This window comes from Linepithema humile, chromosome 1 (genome assembly GCF_040581485.1).
Source record: "Linepithema humile isolate Giens D197 chromosome 1, Lhum_UNIL_v1.0, whole genome shotgun sequence".
NCBI lineage: Eukaryota > Metazoa > Arthropoda > Insecta > Hymenoptera > Formicidae > Linepithema > Linepithema humile.
The window spans coordinates 16,909,951-16,928,054 of NC_090128.1; the positions used below are offsets into that span (position 1 = coordinate 16,909,951).

The 18,104-nt window shown below is 31.0% G+C and overlaps 1 protein-coding gene and 1 long non-coding RNA gene across 4 annotated transcripts; both read left to right on the plus strand.

Moving 5' to 3' along the window:
- The first annotated feature begins 417 nt into the window (after window positions 1–417).
- On the plus strand, window positions 418–7,125 carry LOC136997039 (uncharacterized). The gene is made up of 2 exons (XR_010887850.1): window positions 418–3,927; window positions 4,595–7,125. It is a non-coding gene; the product is annotated as an uncharacterized lncRNA (long non-coding RNA).
- Window positions 7,126–7,977: 852 nt separating this feature from the next.
- LOC105671059 (cytochrome P450 4C1-like) lies at window positions 7,978–12,604 on the plus strand. Of its 3 annotated transcripts, XM_067347184.1 has the most exons (6): window positions 7,981–8,986; window positions 9,246–9,335; window positions 9,406–9,474; window positions 9,813–9,990; window positions 11,933–12,109; window positions 12,176–12,603. In XM_067347184.1, exons 1-6 carry the CDS (start codon window positions 8,939–8,941, stop codon window positions 12,259–12,261), a joined length of 648 nt encoding a protein of 215 aa, XP_067203285.1. In that variant the 5' UTR covers window positions 7,981–8,938; the 3' UTR covers window positions 12,262–12,603. The 3 variants fall into 3 exon arrangements, 1 of the variants encoding a protein (XP_067203285.1); XR_010887847.1 differs by having other exon boundaries at window positions 7,978–9,335; window positions 9,406–9,990; window positions 10,112–12,109; window positions 12,176–12,604; XR_010887846.1 differs by having other exon boundaries at window positions 7,980–9,990; window positions 10,112–12,109.
- The last annotated feature ends 5,500 nt before the right edge of the window (window positions 12,605–18,104 follow it).

Sequence of the window (18,104 nt, forward strand, 5' to 3'; positions counted from 1 at the left end):
TTTTTTAAATAGAACACCCTATTTTTGATTCTAAAATCTAATAGCTGGTGTCAAGAGCTTTTCAAAACACTATAATAAAGTTATTTTTTATTAAGTACTTTTCGAGTTATGAGGCTTGTAAATTACAGCATTTTGACATAAAATACAAAATATCTTGTAACACATTCAATTTTTGGGAATCTTACCTTAATACTTTTATGCACAAAATAATGAGACAAATGAATTGGTATAAAGAAAACACATAGTTGCTTTCAAGAAAAAATATGTAATTTGCAACATGCAACTGCATACTTTTTTTTAAAACCAATGTGTTTTCTTTATATCAATTCATTTGTCTCATTATTTTGTGCATAAAAGTATTAAAGGGGTTATCGCAATTTTTCAACAATTTAAGAATATTTTGAAAAAATTACCATGTATAAATAACATTATTATGTACAACATGTCAAAATTTCAGGGACTCAGCTTTACCGAAATCGAGATATAAATTCTCAAAGTTGTTTTAATATTGAATCTTATGGAGGGATCGTTGTGAAAGGCATATTTTAAACAATAGCGTCGAAACAAAATTTAGGAAAATTTTTAAAAACTAATATGTTATTAAGGATTGTAGTCACTATACTATAGTTGAATTTCAGGAAGCTTAGCTTCACGGTTTCCAAAATATTGCGTTTTAAAGTTCAAAACACAGAAAATTAGACGTTACATGCTACCAAGACGTGGCAACGTTGCGACTGCTGGCCGACGACACGTGAGATTTCCGCGGCAGAAAACATGTAGGAATTTTAAATAATCACGCATGAAGACATTTATTTATTTAATATAGGCATAAGTATAGAGTAGATCAGAAAAAAAATAAAAAAATATATTATAAAATAATATAAAAATTTTAAAAATGATTAAAATATTTTAAAATACATACATATACATATTTTTTTTTAAAAATATTTTAATCATTTTTTTAAGATCTTTATATCTTTTTATATTTTTTTGATTTATTTATATATATATATAATATATACATACGTAAACAATTTAATTAAAAATAAATCATCTTAATACATAAATCTTTCTTTGAAAAACTAAAAGTGAACAACTAAAAGTGCGTTGTTGCCGGATCACTATTTTTTTACGCAATTGATAGTGTGTGTATACACAGACGAAACACTAGCGCTTTTGCACAGACAGTCAGTTACAAAAACTAAGCTTCGGAAGAAGAGTGAGAAGTACGCAATGGGAACCAGGCGCGCGCAGCTCGCGGCACTGTATTTTTGAGGCGCATTGTACCACAATAACCCCCTTAAGGTAACATTCTCAAAAACTAAATGTTTTACAAGATATTTTATATTTTATGTCAAAATACTGTAATTTACAAGCCTCATAACTCGAAAAGTACTTAATAAAAAATAACTTTATTATAGTGTTTTGAAAAGCTCTTGACACCAGCTATTAGATTTTGAAACCAAAAATAGGGTGTTCTATTTAAAAAAACAAAGTTAACCTCTATATGACCTTGGCATGTACACCCTAGGTTAAACCAATATCATCATCGGATGTCCCCCTCTAAACCCAACAACTTTTGTTTGAAACATTTTTTGCTAAAACCAATTTCTACAAAGTTATTAAGGGTGGGACATTAAAATGGAACACCCTGTATAGTACGCCCGTCCTGCTGGCCTATTCTGTAACAACTTTTTTCATAGTTCTTTAGTTCCACTTGGTGCCATTTTTTGATATCATATTTTTTTGTAGAAAGTATATATAATAGCTTTTTTTGAAAATTTTAATATGTACAAGTTTTTCTGAAAGATTTTAATATATACGACAAGTTTTTTTGAAAAGTTTAATATATACGACAATTTTTTTGAAAGGTAAAACATGTTTTATTTTAGTTGTGACAAGAGCGTGTACTTGGCGCCGTTTTTTTACTTTTTTTTTAAAAGCTTTTTTTATAAATTTTTTTATAAATATATAGTACGCCCGTCCTGCTGGCCTATTCTGTAATCTTAACGCAGCTATTATATGATGCAAAAAACCTGCGCAACAATATTATAACGATATCGTTAAGGTTACAGAATAGGCTAGCTGAACCGGTTAATCACAAATGTCAAACCTTGTGAAATGTAAAAAGAGTCAAAAATTAAAATGTCACGAAATTAAAAATTGAAAATTAAACGTCACAAAATAAGCTAAGCAACACGTACCTCAATACAACGCCGGCTATTTGTAGACATTGTAACATGAATATAAATTTATAATAAAAAAGAATGCATAGATTAGTTTAAGTAACAGGAAAAACTATTTGCGCAAAAATTGTTATTCAATGATGTTAGCCTACAGAGCACACATATTCGAAAGATATTCAGAGGACATCCTGAAGATATCTTTGAGAGATACGATATCTTCGGGATGTCCTCTGAACATCTTTTGGATATGCATGCTGTATGAGAGTTAGTTTAATTTAACCGATGTTAGTAGATCACAATTAATAACTGTTCTAAGAAGAAGAAACCTTCTCAGAAGCTACCCAGATAGCACAGAGATAAATAGAAGTTTATAGAGAATTTATTTTAAAGAATACATACAGAATTAGAAAAATAAATTTATAAAATTTATAAAATAAATATCTGAAGAATTCTAAAAGAATTAACTACAATTAGTTCGTCTTGAAATATTCATTATAAAAATTCATTATAATAAATACTATGCGACTCAGTATTTTAAATACTTCGAGAATTCATGAGGAATTAAAAGTATTTTATTTGTTTTAATTTCGACCAGAGCTGCTAGATGCGTTTACTGCGGCCTCCGCGCACACAAGCGAGAACCGTATACATGCGATGCGCGAAACGCTCTGTGCATCTCGTGTCACACTGTGTACTACCAGCATTAAGTGCGATATTTTTTTCTGCATAAACAAAAGACATATGTGTTGTATTATAAAAGGCAAAAAGGCGATATATTATAAAAATCAACGGACAATTTATTGAATGGTAAGTACGGTTGAATTGGATTTACTTATTATATATTTCTAATAATTGTTACTAATATATCTACTAAATATATCGACTAACAATAACATTACATCAATGTTATAATTCGCCACTCAACAATATAATTGTTATATACAACATATTAAGTGCATTTACATTGTTGAGTGATATTGAGTGAAATTGTAATATTGGTGTAATGTTACTATTAGTTAGTGTTTACTAAGTATTTTGTAATCCTTTATCTATTCTAAAACTATTCCTTTTGATTTCATAAAGTATACATATCTATTGGTATAGAATAATACTATATGGATACTCGAAGAAATTTTCAAGTATTCGAATTATAGTGCATGTAACTTCTTGAGTCATTCTTATAGTATTCTTCTATGAATTCCCAAAGAATTACAATTTAGGAAAAAAGAAAACTTAAAGAATACTTTGCGAATTCACTGTGCTATATGGGTATCCAGTCGGAAATCAATTATTCCCCTTTATTCTGCAGTCTGTAGAATGTCATCTCTAAATACCATTATTTTTACTTTTTTCTCCTGCCTTTGCATAAATTCAAGCCACTCCCATTTTCTTTCTGTTGACCTTGTGTCTTACTATAAATGCTTCTACTACCGTTTCTCTCGTCAGAGTGCATATTGAAAGCAAAAAGAAATAACTTCAGTGGTGTTTACAGTTCGAGCAGTAACATCAGTGCCAACTAATATCTTTCTATTTTTTGTGAATAATGTGATTATTGTTATAAAAATAAGTACAACTATGTTTGCAACTATTACATTAGCAACTTTAATTTGTCTTGAAATGTGCTACGTTTTATCGAATTTCTGGCATCGATCTTTTATTAAAAAAATTAATACTTTGCCAGACCCGAAAACATATCCACTCATTGGAAGTGCTCTCTATTTTTTGGGAGTAAATATTACAGGTAATAATAAATTATAATATACTTCATGTACAAAAACACTTCATGTACAAAAGTAAAAGAATTAACATTAAATTAAATTTCAGAGAACAGTATTTTACTTAAATATATCTGCGTTACAATTTTGTAATTAATAATTTTATCTTAATAATTAATTACAATTACTAGAGGAGAATAAACTTCTTAAAAGTCAACAATAAAATTTTGAAAATTGCTTACATTATTTAATCATAATGCATATCTACACTTGCAATTTGTGTACTGCATAATATAATTACATACTATTATATATATTGAGTAAATTTTTACTATAACATTGCGACTTAAGACTTACTATTTTTCTTTTATTGTAAAGATCATAATATGATTTTTTAAATATATTTCCATGAACAAGAATAGTTCTTCTCTACCGCTCGATAAATCAAGTTACAGAATCATCTTATGCGTTGATTATGTTTATGCAAAGAGCTTAACATTTATAATGAATCGTACACTTTTATTTTATTGTTCAGTATTTTATAATAAAAGAATTTTTTAAATTAATTTCTTTGAAATGGAATATATATTAATTTATGGAACATATGGAATTTAATATTAATATAGAATCAGTTAATTTTTTTTTTAAATAAAAGAAAAATATTTTTTTAAGTAATAAAAAAGTTCTTTTTAGAAATTATACAAGTTGCAAATATATTAGCGAATGATTTTTCATCTCCAATTTCGGTTTGGTAATACTGCATATATCGGTGTATATGACGGAGAACAGATAAAGGTAAAAGAATAACGTATGATTTCTACAAACATGTATTATATAGAATAAATATTTTCTATAAACATATACATAAAAAATATTTATTATTATCAATATTAAATAATATAAATTTTTATTGTGTGTGTAACTTTTATACTTTACTTTAAATAATAAAAATAATTTTCTAAAGTATATGTAAATAATGGAAATAGCATAAATAAATATACATATTTAATATGATATAAAAACGTTAATAAATAGATTTTAATTTTGTGTTTTAGGCTGTTCTGCAAAGTAGATGTTTCGAGAAAAGTTCACTTTATAAAATTTTTAAACCATTATTGAAAACAGGACTTATCACATCTCCTGGTAAGATATTTCAAGAACAAAGCTTAATTAATTGTTATTACTTACTCTAAATAATATTTAATTCAGTTCATATAACAAAGTAATTATAAAAACTTTCTGATATACTATTCATTTAGCATTATGTTTATAACACAATAGTTACACAATAAGCGAATATTATTTATACATAAATTATGAAAATAATAAAGAGAGCACAGAAAATATCAAATTCCATATATATATATAGAAGAAATCAAATTCCACAGTAAGACTGTAAATCTCTTGTGGAATTTGATCTTTTCTGTGCTATCTTTATTATTTTCATAATCACTTCCCGAGTATACTCGAACCAGTGCCGGATCTACACATAAGCTAGATAAGCTACAGCTTAGGGGCCTCACATTATAAGGGGGCCTTTTTAGTATAGAAAAGATTTTTAAAAATGTATTTTTTGTTAATAAGAGGGGGCCTCCTTAAGATCATAGCTTAGGTGCCACAAAATCATACATCTGGCCCTGACTCGAACAGTATTATTATATTTACCCAGTAATCTCACAGGAAAGCGGTTAATATTATATAACGAGTCAATAACTTTTTCCTAATTATTCTTTTGTATTTATTTATTTCAGTATCTTTATGGAGCTCACATCGAAAAGTGATAAAGAATATTTTTACTCCAAACAACTTACGAGTCCACTCTAATATATTTGTAGAACAATCATTAGCATTTATGGACGAATTAGAAAAAGTTGAAAAAGATGGAAATGGAATTATCTTTCTTGACTTTGTATATGGACAAATTTTGAATATTGCACTTTGCTTCATCTGAGTAATTAGAAATTATATATAACATAAACAAAAAAAATTCACAAACAAAGAAATTTAGGCAGAATGGTAATAAATAAAATTTCAATATACCTCATTTTAAGCAACTTAATAGAATTTAATTGTTTCTGCTGTCTCCATTTTGTAGTACTAAGATTGAATATAACATTTAGATGCAAAAATATGTTACTTATTCTACATTTCTAAATTTCCTTTATGCTAAAACATGTTTCTTTCGTAAATCATGACGAAAGATTTATTTAATCGTAATCATAAAATTTTATAAATAATATTAAGAATTTAGTTTTTTTTTTCATTACTATAATTAAAATATTTACAATTCTTAAAAAAAAAAAAAAAAAATATATATATATTAGGTCCTTGAATAAGTTCTCGCTGTTTCTTAAAAGATGGCGTAGCGGCACTCTGTGCATGGAATTTCGTACGGAAACGCATCAGCTAAGTAGTACTATATGTAACCTCAAATTCTAGTAGATACAGTTTACCACAGTGTCAACCACGTGTTTAATTACCTATTGCGAAAATGTCTACTTTTGTGCCAAATAAAGTGTTTTTGCGGGGAATTTTATTGCACTGCTTTATTTAAAAGAAATCTGCAGCTGAAGCACACAGAATTCTTGTTGAAACATATGGTGACAATGCTCTGTCGAATACGACATGCAGAGACTGGTTTAGGCGCTTTAAAAATAATGACTTTGACCTTGAAGATAAAGAACGTTCTGGAGCACCGACAAAGTTTGAAGACGAAGAATTGGAGGCATTGCTTGATCTAGATCCATGTCAGACGCTAGTAGAGCTCGGGAAAACATTGCAAGTAGATGCGTCAACAGTTTCAAAACGTTTAAAAGCGTTAGGAATGATCCAAAAGCAAGGACATTGGGTGCCGTATGAGTTGAAGCCGAGAGACGTTGAACGACGTTTTCTCATGTGTGAATTGCTGCTTCAACGGCATAAAAGAAAAGGCTTTCTGCACCGTATCATCACTGGAGATGAAAAGTGGATACACTACGATAATCCTAAGCGTAGAAAATCGTGGGGTAAGCCCGGCCATGCATCAACATCGTCGGCAAAGCCGAATATCCATGGTTCGAAACTTCTGCTCTGCATTTGGTGGGATCAGCAGGGCGTAATTTATTATGAGCTGCTTAAACCTAATGAAACTATCACGGGAGCTCGCTATCGACTTCAGATGATGCGTTTGAGTCGAGCTCTAAAAGAAAAGCGGCCACTATACGGGCAGAGACACGACAAAGTCATTTTGTTACATGACAATGCTCGGCCACATGTGGCAAAACCAGTCAAAACTTACCTGGAAACGCTTCAATGGGAAGTTCTACCTCACCCGCCGTATTCACCGGACATAGCCCCCTCGGATTACCACTTGTTTTGGTCGATGGCGCATGGTTTGAGCGAGCAGCGCTTCCATTCTTTCGAAGAAACCGAAAAATGGGTCGATTCATGGATTGCGTCAAAAGATGAATCGTTTTTTCGACGGGGGATTCAATTACTGCCAGAAAGATGGGAGAAAGTGGTCTCTAATGATGGACAATACTTTGAGTAAAGTTATTGTAAGCCTTATATTTTAAATTAATGTTTTTTTTTAACAAAAAAAACAGCGAGAACTTATTCAAGGTCCTAATATATATATCTGTTTTAAAAACATTTATTTCTATGATATAAATTTGACATTACTTATAAGAATTTAAATTAAATACATTTATACCTCGTCATACATTTATACATTCGGTTTAATAATTGTGATTCCAATTTGACGCCCAATATAATTTCTATAGTGTCACATAAAAAAATAGATTAATATTCATTATAATATCTGAGTACATAAACTGTATTTACATAGAGAGTTGCCAATTATCTAGTTTTTGAATTAAACTGTAAACTTTATTTATTTATTTTTTTTTATGAATTGAGATAGATCCATTTTCTTCATTTTCCAGTAATATTATCAATATTGTTTTCGTAATCTAATATTATTGGAATAAAATAATGATTCTCGCACTTAAGTCTGCGTTATATACGTTATGGACTAATTGTAAGTGATGAATGAGGCATTATGCATAATGCCCGAGGCCAGTCGGACTGAGTGATAAATATTTGTTTTTTTTTGTTTATGTTATATATAATTTCTAATTACTCAGATGAAGCAAAGTGCAATATTCAAAATTTGTCCATATACAAAGTCAAGAAAGATAATTCCATTTCCATCTTTTTCAACTTTTTCTAATTCGTCCATAAATGCTAATGATTGTTCTACAAATATATTAGAGTGGACTCGTAAGTTGTTTGGAGTAAAAATATTCCAATAATATTAGATTACGAAAACAATATTGGTAATATTACTGGAAAATGAAGAAAATGGATCTATCTCAATTCATAAAAAAAAATAAATAAATAAAGTTTACAGTTTAATTCAAAAATTAGATAATTGGCAACTTTCTATGTAAATACAGTTTATGTACTCAGATATTATAATGAATATTAATCTATTTTTTTATGTGACACTATAAAAATTATATTGGGCGTCAAATTGGAATCACAATTATTAAACCGAATGTATAAATGTATGACGAGGTATAAATGTATTTAATTTAAATTCTTATAAGTAATGTCAAATTTATATCATAGAAATAAATGTTTTTAAAACAGATATATATATATATATATATATATTTTTTTTTTTTTTTTTTTTTAAGAATTGTAAATATTTTAATTATAGTAATGAAAAAAAAAACTAAATTCTTAATATTATTTATAAAATTTTATGATTACGATTAAATAAATCTTTCGCCATGATTTACGAAAGAAACATGTTTTAGCATAAAGGAAATTTAGAAATGTAGAATAAGTAACATATTTTTGCATCTAAATGTTATATTCAATCTTAGTACTACAAAATGGAGACAGCAGAAACAATTAAATTCTATTAAGTTGCTTAAAATGAGGTATATTGAAATTTTATTTATTACCATTCTGCCTAAATTTCTTTGTTTGTGAATTTTTTTTGTTTATGTTATATATTATTTCTAATTAGTCAGACGAAGCAAAGGACACATGCATTCGATAAACACGTGTCAACCAAGTCCAACAGTGAAACAGTTCGTAAGTTTATTAATGTTTTACTTAAGTCTTTATATTTGTTCAATGTTATAATATTTAAAAATTTTTTAAATAACGGTGAAAAGTTTTTTTTTAAACAATTGTTGTTGATAAAGTTTTATTGATGAAACACTACTTTTAATGATTTTTTCTCTTCTTTCATTACTTCTTTCTTTACAAAAATTTCAAAATTATATGTGTAAGAAACTTACTTTTATAAGAAAGTAATCAATTATTTTATATGTATATTTGTTCAAATAAGACAGTTTTCGATATTCTATTGGAAGCATGTCATAAAGGAAAATTAACTCAACAAAAAGTTTGTAATCATATGATTACAATGTTACTCGCAGTACGTATTTATATTTCTACATTCAAATTATATGTAGACGTATAATAAAACAGGTTTTTATTTTACGTAGGCCACTGACACAACTGCCGCCACAATAAATTTTGTGATTTTTATGCTCGTAAATTTCCCAGAAGTACAGGTACATAGAGATTAATTTTATTGAATTAATAAGTGTATTGCATTGTATTGTATAATATAATACAATACTTATTAACTTACTTAATACATATATAAAACTTACAAATAATGTTATTTCAAGTATAACTATAGTTAATAATATATTACACATATATATGTAATATATTATTTATGTTAAAAATTTAAATAGAATTATGCAAACATTTTCATTTATTATTACTTACGCTTTAGTCATTGCTAGCAATATTAATTCCATAAGCAATGCACAAAATTTTAATCACAAATATAGAGCAATATATTAAAAAATACACATAATCGCTTGAATTTATTTCATACTAGGAAAAAGCGTACAAAGAATTATCAGAAATTTACGGCACTGAATCTCCAAAATCTGTACCAATTAAATATGACGATTTGCAAAAAATGGATTATTTGAACCGAATTATTAAAGAAACAATGAGACTCTTCCCAGCTGCTCCTTTTATTGGACGAATTCTAACAGAAGACTTAAAAATAGGTATAATTAACCATAATTGTGTATTATAATAATTTATTTAAAAATTGTGTTTTTTCGTGCTACAATTAAAAGACAAAGATACATATAAAAGTAATTTTTTAATAATGTTACGTCCTGATAGATGTGGAATTTTTTCGTTGGGCTCAGCGATCGACGTAAACGGGCCTGACCGCACGAGCCGAGCGGCACGTTTAGGACTTGCGACGGGTCAGCGACTGGAAGAGTCGTTTTTACTCCGTCAACAAGTCAACCGCTCGTGGTTCCCTTTTTGGGTCAAGGAATTGAATCCCTATTACCCGGGACGGAACCTTTGTGCGCAATTTGAGAGGGAAGGTGTGAGGGGATGACGAACGAGGAGGGTGTGGTTAAATGAAAAAGAACAAAAGTCTAATTTACTAAAGACAACATTTTAATTTGATTGAATTTATAATTAAGATACAAAACTTAATTCTTAATCGCAGGTGTTAATAATTTTATTTGTGTATTTTTTACAATAGTGTGTGTGTGTGTGTGTGTGTGTGTGTGTGTGTGAGTGAGTGTTTCATTTTTCCGGAGGGAGGACAGAAGAAATAATAAAATAAAGAGGAATGAACTGACTTACTCGTTGCAGGATAGTTTCGGATCGGGTTGAATATATGTTCGGTGGTTTTGAGCAGACGCCCCGTTGAGGGATGGTGTGTATGCGTCGGACCCTTTGTAAACGTGTGGGCACCCTGCTGCGGGATGGTGTCGTCAGGGTGATGGACTCTCTAATTGAGATGCACCACTTGGTCGTGACAAAGTATCGACCCTTTTTTATTTTGCGGCCCGAACTACTCGAAAACTGTCTGAAGGACTTGGCAAACTTGCTTGATGAACTGAGTGACTAATTGTGTATAATTGCGTTTGGAGCCACCAAAACACGGGTTTTTATACCCTTTCCTTGGGGTGGATCCATTTGGAAAATCTTAGGTTTTTGAAGCGGGGATCAAATAGGAATTAGTCTTGTGAGAAGATTTTTAATGTGGGGGAGAGTGGCGTCATTTTTAGCTAATAAAATTAGGTTTAGGTAATTAAGTTACTTGGAATGGGGGTAGGAAAAAAGGGGCCCTAATGAATAAGGAATAGCGTCGTTTCGGGTCCATATGCGATGGGGGTAGGTTTTTGAGGTGGCGTAACCCGGTTGGTGTTAATTAGTATAGGTGGGGTGCATCTCAGTGTCTTAAGATCTAGGTGGGCGTAGTCTTTAGACCGTACGACGGAACGAAAGGTGGTCTATAGAGGTGCTTGCCCCGATTCCCGGCTTCCGGATTGGAGGGTTGAGAATCGGTATATGAGTTCGCGAGGCCTTGGGTCACTGATCTAATAAATTTGACAGTTTACGACTGTCGCGTGGCCCTGGGGTCGCGTGGAGAGTGCGATTAATGCATCTCGGTTTCCTAGACCTACTGAACACGTACACCGTATCAGGTGTTATGCCTTCTAGGCGTGCGACTGTGGTCATTGCCCGATCGTCACTCGGTAAAATCCTATCTACTAGGGTTCCCGTAGGCGGAATCCAAGTATATGGCTAGCTGGTGCCAGTTTTTATTTCTTACTTTAAACATCTGGAGTCGACTAAAGACTCCGGTTACCGCAAGTTTTGACTTTTATGATTTTTCTGACGACGATAGGCACGCTGACCGACCAAAGTATTTTCAAATATCTATCCCCCTTGCTATTTTTCTCTGTGAGAAAGTTCGAGCTCATGGTGTCTCGTGAGAAAAACAGCTCTGGCGTTATAATATTCTTTAAGAGTTTTTGTTGGTCCCGTGTTTACTAGGTCTGGTATTTAATAAAAAGAAAAGAATCGTGAAGTCTGATCAGGACGTAATAATAATAAGACGTATGTTTACTTACACTATTTTTTACTATTACATTTTTATTATAATAATATTTTAATATAGACATATGTATATTTTAGGAGAAACTATTTTACCTAAAGGAGCTGATACAATTATGTCTATATTATATATGCACCAAAATAAGAAACATTGGTCGAATCCCTTGATGTTTGATCCAGATAGATTTCTTCCGCAAAAAGAAGGGCATTGTTCGAAATATTTCATGCCGTTTGGTAACGGACGTAGAAATTGTATTGGTAAGTACGAACGAATAATAAAATATCATGATAAAATTGCTTTGTATATAATTAACATAATTGCAGGTCAGAAGTATGCGATGATTTCTATGAAAGCCACTCTAGCAACATTGATACGCACGTTTGAATTCAAAATAGATAAAAATATCTAATTAGAAGACATAGAACTCTTAATACAGACATAGCATTGTGTACTATGGATCCTCTGAAAGTTAAAATAAAAAAAAGAGATTATTGAATTCAAAAAATATAACAATTCATGTTAAAAAAAAATATAAATGCAAAATATGAGAAATAAAAGGTGAAGGATATACACATGGCAACAAAATTATTGCAACAGTAAATTTATATCAAAATTTCGCATAACTTCAAATAATTGTAACTCTGTCAAAAATTGTCGTATTAAAAAAATTTTTTTTTTATTTTGAAGCTTAAAGTCTCTACTTTAAAAAGCATTTTTCAGATTTTGAATTTATTCTTTCCCTCTCCCGCTGTTTTTTCAAAAGTAAAGACGTGTTACATCTCCAAAAAATTGCACAATTTGACGTATTCCACGGGGTGGAATAAATTTTTTTCGCAAATATCATATGTCTATAACCATCGTGAAATTTAAACTTTTCCTTGCAAATTAAAAAAAAAAAACTGCGTTGCACAAATCCTGCTCGATTTCTGCCGTCAATCTGACATCAAACTGCGTTGCGCAGGTCCTGCTCGGTTTTTGCTGCCAATCTGCTGTAATAATTCCGAGCAAATCCTGCTCGGTTTCTGCTACTGATCTGCTGTCAAATTATATCAGTAGATTTTGTAACATTTCTGCTGATATTCTGCTATCATCTGATGTAACAGATTTTATAAATAATCTGCAGTCTTTCTGCTGACAAAAATTTGTAGCAGACATTTGCCAATATCTGTTCAAACAGACCTTGCTAACTGGGAAGATATCCAAATATTAATCATTTTAGTTAATAATTGCACTGTACCATTATTTCATTTTTGATCTATATCAGTTCTATATCATAAAACAGCGCTCGGAATTAGTTGCACATTTCGGGCTGATTCTCGAGACGACGCCTCCTGTTCCCCCACTACCGCTCGGCCGCTGGCGGTCGAGCCGCCGATAGCTCTGGCGCAGGAGCGTTTTATATAAGAAATAGGCTGGGTTGTTGAGGCACCTCTCAGAAAATAGTAATATTTTTTTTGCTACATAAATAATGTTTATTTTCATTAATAATTAAATATATATATATTATGTATTAATAAAAATAAACATTATTTATGTAGTGAAGAAAATGTTACGATTTCCCGAAAGATGCCTAAACAATCCAGCCTATTTCTAATATAAAACGCTCCTGAGCCAGAGCTATCGGCGGCTCGGCCGCCAGCGGCCGAGCGGTAGTGGTGGAACAGGAGGCGTTGTATCGGAAATCGGCCCGAAATGTGCAACTAATTCCGAGCGCTGTCATAAAAAATACTTAAAAATATCAAATAAAACACGAAAAATTTGTCCAACACAGTTTTTTTTTGCTAAACATAATTTGTTGTTACGTGTGGATTACACAATGTAAAAATTGATAATTTGGACTAATAATATATTTTTTTTTCCTTTGAAATTTTTTACCGGTTCTGACAGGGAAGATGAATTGGACTATAAGGCGCACAATAGAAAAAATATTAGGAATAGGAACAAATATTAACCCTTAATCCTGACGGTTTTTTTCGGCACCTTTAATCCCGACTCATGGGTCGCTTTGCGTCTTTGCGTTATTTGGATCAGTAAAAACGCTTTAAAAAATCTGAAAAAATTCATGGAGCTTCTTTCAACCTTCAACTTGAAGTCCCAATTATAATATTTCGATAAAAATTATTTTTTTATATAGTTTATTATTAAGAAATGGAGGTACCTTACAGCACTTTGAAATTTCACTTGGGTCGAAAACGACTCATGAGTCGGGATTAAGGGTTAAATATTAGGAAGAGCAATTTAAAATTATTTTACTTTAAACAAGAGAACGGAATGGATTTATTATTCCTAATTCTTAATTTCTCAGTCAGCAAAGTCTGTTCGAACAGGTATTGCCAAACGTCTGCTACAAATTTTTGTCAGCAGAAAGACTGCAGATTGTATATAAAATCTGTTACATCAGATGATGATAGCAGAATGCCAGCAAAAATGTTACAAAACCTGCTGACATAATTCGACAGCAGATCAGTAGCAGAAACCGAGTAGGATTTGCTCGGAATTATTACAGCAGATTGACGACAGAAATCGAACAGGATCTGTGCAACGCAGTTTGATGTCAGATTGGCGGCAGAAATCGAGCAAAATCTGCGTAGTGCAATTTGATGTTGTTTGCCGCTATGCGGCGTGTTTCTTAAGAGGATGCTAAAGAGTGACGGGCGAACTCCGACGCGAAAGCGCCATCATTTCGATGGTACTAAAAATGAAATGACATTATCGGCGTAGCCTACGCCGCGTAGGTCCGTGTGTACACATTTGTTTGTAGTGGTAACTCACTACACTGACGTGTGGTCTGTGTACGTGTGTCATCGGAAGTTTGTAAACAAACAATGCTTGCGCTTGTTTCCTCGACTGAAATTTCGTCGCAAGGCTGCAATATAATGTCCGAGAAAACATAAGCGTATACAAGGTGTCAAATAAATATAAACTAAATATGACAAAATAATAAATGAAAATATACATAAAATACTATATATATATCACTGAAGAAAAATGTCATATACTTTTCTTATTTTTATCCTTATGTAGCAAATACAAAATAACTAATTAATCAATTAATTAATATATATATATATATACACATATATTAAAAAAATAATTATCTTTATTTTATATTTTATATGATGATAACTGAAATAATGAGAGTATATATCATTTCAGTTATATAAAATACAAAATAAAGACAACTATATTCAATATATATATGTATGTATTGAATAATTAACTTATTTATTTATTTTGTATTAATTACATAAGAATAAAAATAGGGAAAACATATAACATTTTTTTCCAATTAGATATATAGTATTATATATAGATTTTTTAAATAAAAGATTCTATCATATCTAATTTATATCTATTAGACACCTTGTATAAGTCTATTTCGTCTCGTATGTACATCATACAGCCATACAATAGAATTTTAATAGCGAGAAAAAAGTTGAAATAACCTTATAGATTATTCGATAAAACAAAAACAGACCACAAGTGTAGTAAATTACTAACTAAAAGAAATACGTATTTCTTAAAATCTGCCAGTTTACGAATAAATCGTCTTTAGCTCTCTTTTTCTAAACGGTCAGCTGACGTTAGATCGCCTCTGACAATATTTATTAAAAATTGTTAGCTGACATTAGATCGCCTCTAACAATATTTCTTAAAATTTGTCAGTTCACGAATAAATCGTCTTTAGCTCTCTTTTTTCTAAACGGTCAGCTGACGTTAGATCGCCTCTGACTACATTTATTAAAAATTGTTAGCTGACGTTAGATCGCCTCTGACAATATTTCTTAAAATCTGTCAGTTCACGAATAAATCGTCTTTAGCTCTTTTTTTTCTAAACGGTCAACTGACGTTGGATCGCCTCTGACAATATTTATTAAAAATTGTTAGCTGACGTTAGATCGCCTCTGACAATATTTCTTAAAATCTGTCAGTTCACGAATAAATCCTCTGTAGTTCTCTTTTTTCTAAACGGTCGGCTGACGTTAGATTGCCTCTGACAACATTTCTTAAAATTTGCCAGTTCACGAATAAATCGTCTTTAGCTCTTTTTTTTCTAAACGGTCAGCTGACGTTAGATCGCCTCTGACTATATTTATTAAAAATTGTTAGCTGACGTTAGATCGTCTCTGACAATATTTCTTAAAATCTGTCAGTTCACGAATAAATCGTCTTTAGCTCTCTTTTTTCTAAACGGTCAGCTGACGTTAGATCGCCTCTGACTATATTTACTAAAAATTGTTAGCTGACGTTAGATCGTCTCTGACAATATTTCTTAAAATCTGTCAGTTCACGAATAAATCGTCTTTAGCTCTCTTTTTTCTAAACGGTCAGCTGACGTTAGATCGTCTCTAACTATATTTATTAAAAATTGTTAGCTGACGTTAGATCGTCTCTGACAATATTTCTTAAAATCTGTCAGTTCACGAATAAATCGTCTTTAGCTCTCTTTTTTCTAAACGGTCAGCTGACGTTAGATCGCCTCTGACTATATTAAAAATTGTTAGCTGACGCTAGATCATCTCTGACAATATTTCTTAAAATCTGTCAGTTCACGAATAAATCGTCTTTAGCTCTCTTTTTTCTAAACGGTCAGCTGACGTTAGATTGCCTCTGACAATATTTCTTAAAATCTGTCAGTTCACGAATAAATCGTCTTTAGCTCTCTTTTTTCTAAACGGTCAGCTGACGTTAGATCGCCTCTGACTATATTTATTAAAAATTGTTAGCTGACGTTAGATCGTCTCTGACAATATTTCTTAAAATCTGTCAGTTCACGAATAAATCGTCTTTAGCTCTCTTTTTTCTAAACGGTCAGCTGACGTTAGATCGCCTCTGACTATATTTATTAAAAATTGTTAGCTGACGTTAGATCGTCTCTGACAATATTTCTTAAAATCTGTCAGTTCACGAATAAATTGTCTTTAGCTCTCTTTTTTCTAAACTGTCAGCTGACGTTGGATCGCCTCTGACTATATTTATTAAAAATTGTTAGCTGACGTTAGATCGCCTCTGACAATATTTCTTAAAATCTGTCAGTTCACGAATAAATCCTCTTTAGTTCTCTTTTTTCTAAACGGTCAGCTGACGTTAGATTGCCTCTGACAACATTTCTTAAAATCTGTCAGTTCACGAATAAATCGTCTTTAGCTCTCTTTTTTCTAAACAGTCAGCTGACGTTAGATTGCCTCTGACTATATTTATTAAAAATTGTTAGCTGACGTTAGATCGTCTCTGGCTTTTGTAATTCTAAATTGCCAGTCCACGAGAAAACCGCCTCTGGCTTGTCTTATTCTGTATTGCCAGTCCACGAGAAAACCGCCTCTGGCTTGAAGAGAAGAATAAGAATTCTCTAATGCCAGTCCACGAGAAAACCGCCTCTGGCTTGTCTTATTCTTTATTGTAAGATATTTTTATTACGTCATATGCTTTATATATATATAATGTATATGTGTTAAATGATATATGTCATTCGTCATATAAATAATATATAAGTTATATGACATATACATTTATTATAACAATATACAAAATGATATTAACTTTTTACATAGATACTTTGATGTGAATATGTATAATATGGAGCACATAATATACATAATATATACACATGAAGCACATGAATAAAAGTATTTTACAGAAATTAGAATATGAATGTATGTAACTAAATAATGTGAATGTTTGCAAAAATGTTGCAAAATTTATGTGTAATACATACACTTTATCCTTCAGAGTGCCTTCAATCCATTTTTTTCAGCCGGGTTTCATAGCACATAACACAACACACACACACACAACTAACACACACATAACTAACCTAACAGATTCTGTATATGACAGATAGCACTGAGAACTGTATAGCGCCTCTATCTTAAAATCCCGGAACTAATCTATAGCTCTTTTTTATCTTATTCTTCTATATTGCACGCATGCTTTGCATAAATCTGGAAAAGTATGGCATTTTGAAAATAAGTCTCTAAGCTCTATTTTTTTGGTTTTCCATTATTGTTTCATACGCTCTTCTTCGGCACACACCCTTGTTTTGCAGATTGAAGCAGTATAATTTTGATATAAAAGATATAATTCTTTGAGGTGACATTGTCGATAAATTTTCTAAAATTTTTTTTATTTTTTGGTCTAAATTTCACTATCTGCCGAAAGATTAGCATGTGTACTTTACTTACACCAAAGGATTTGTAATCCTATCAAAGCAATAAAAAATGCCATACTTTCCAGAACATTGAAAATACCGGT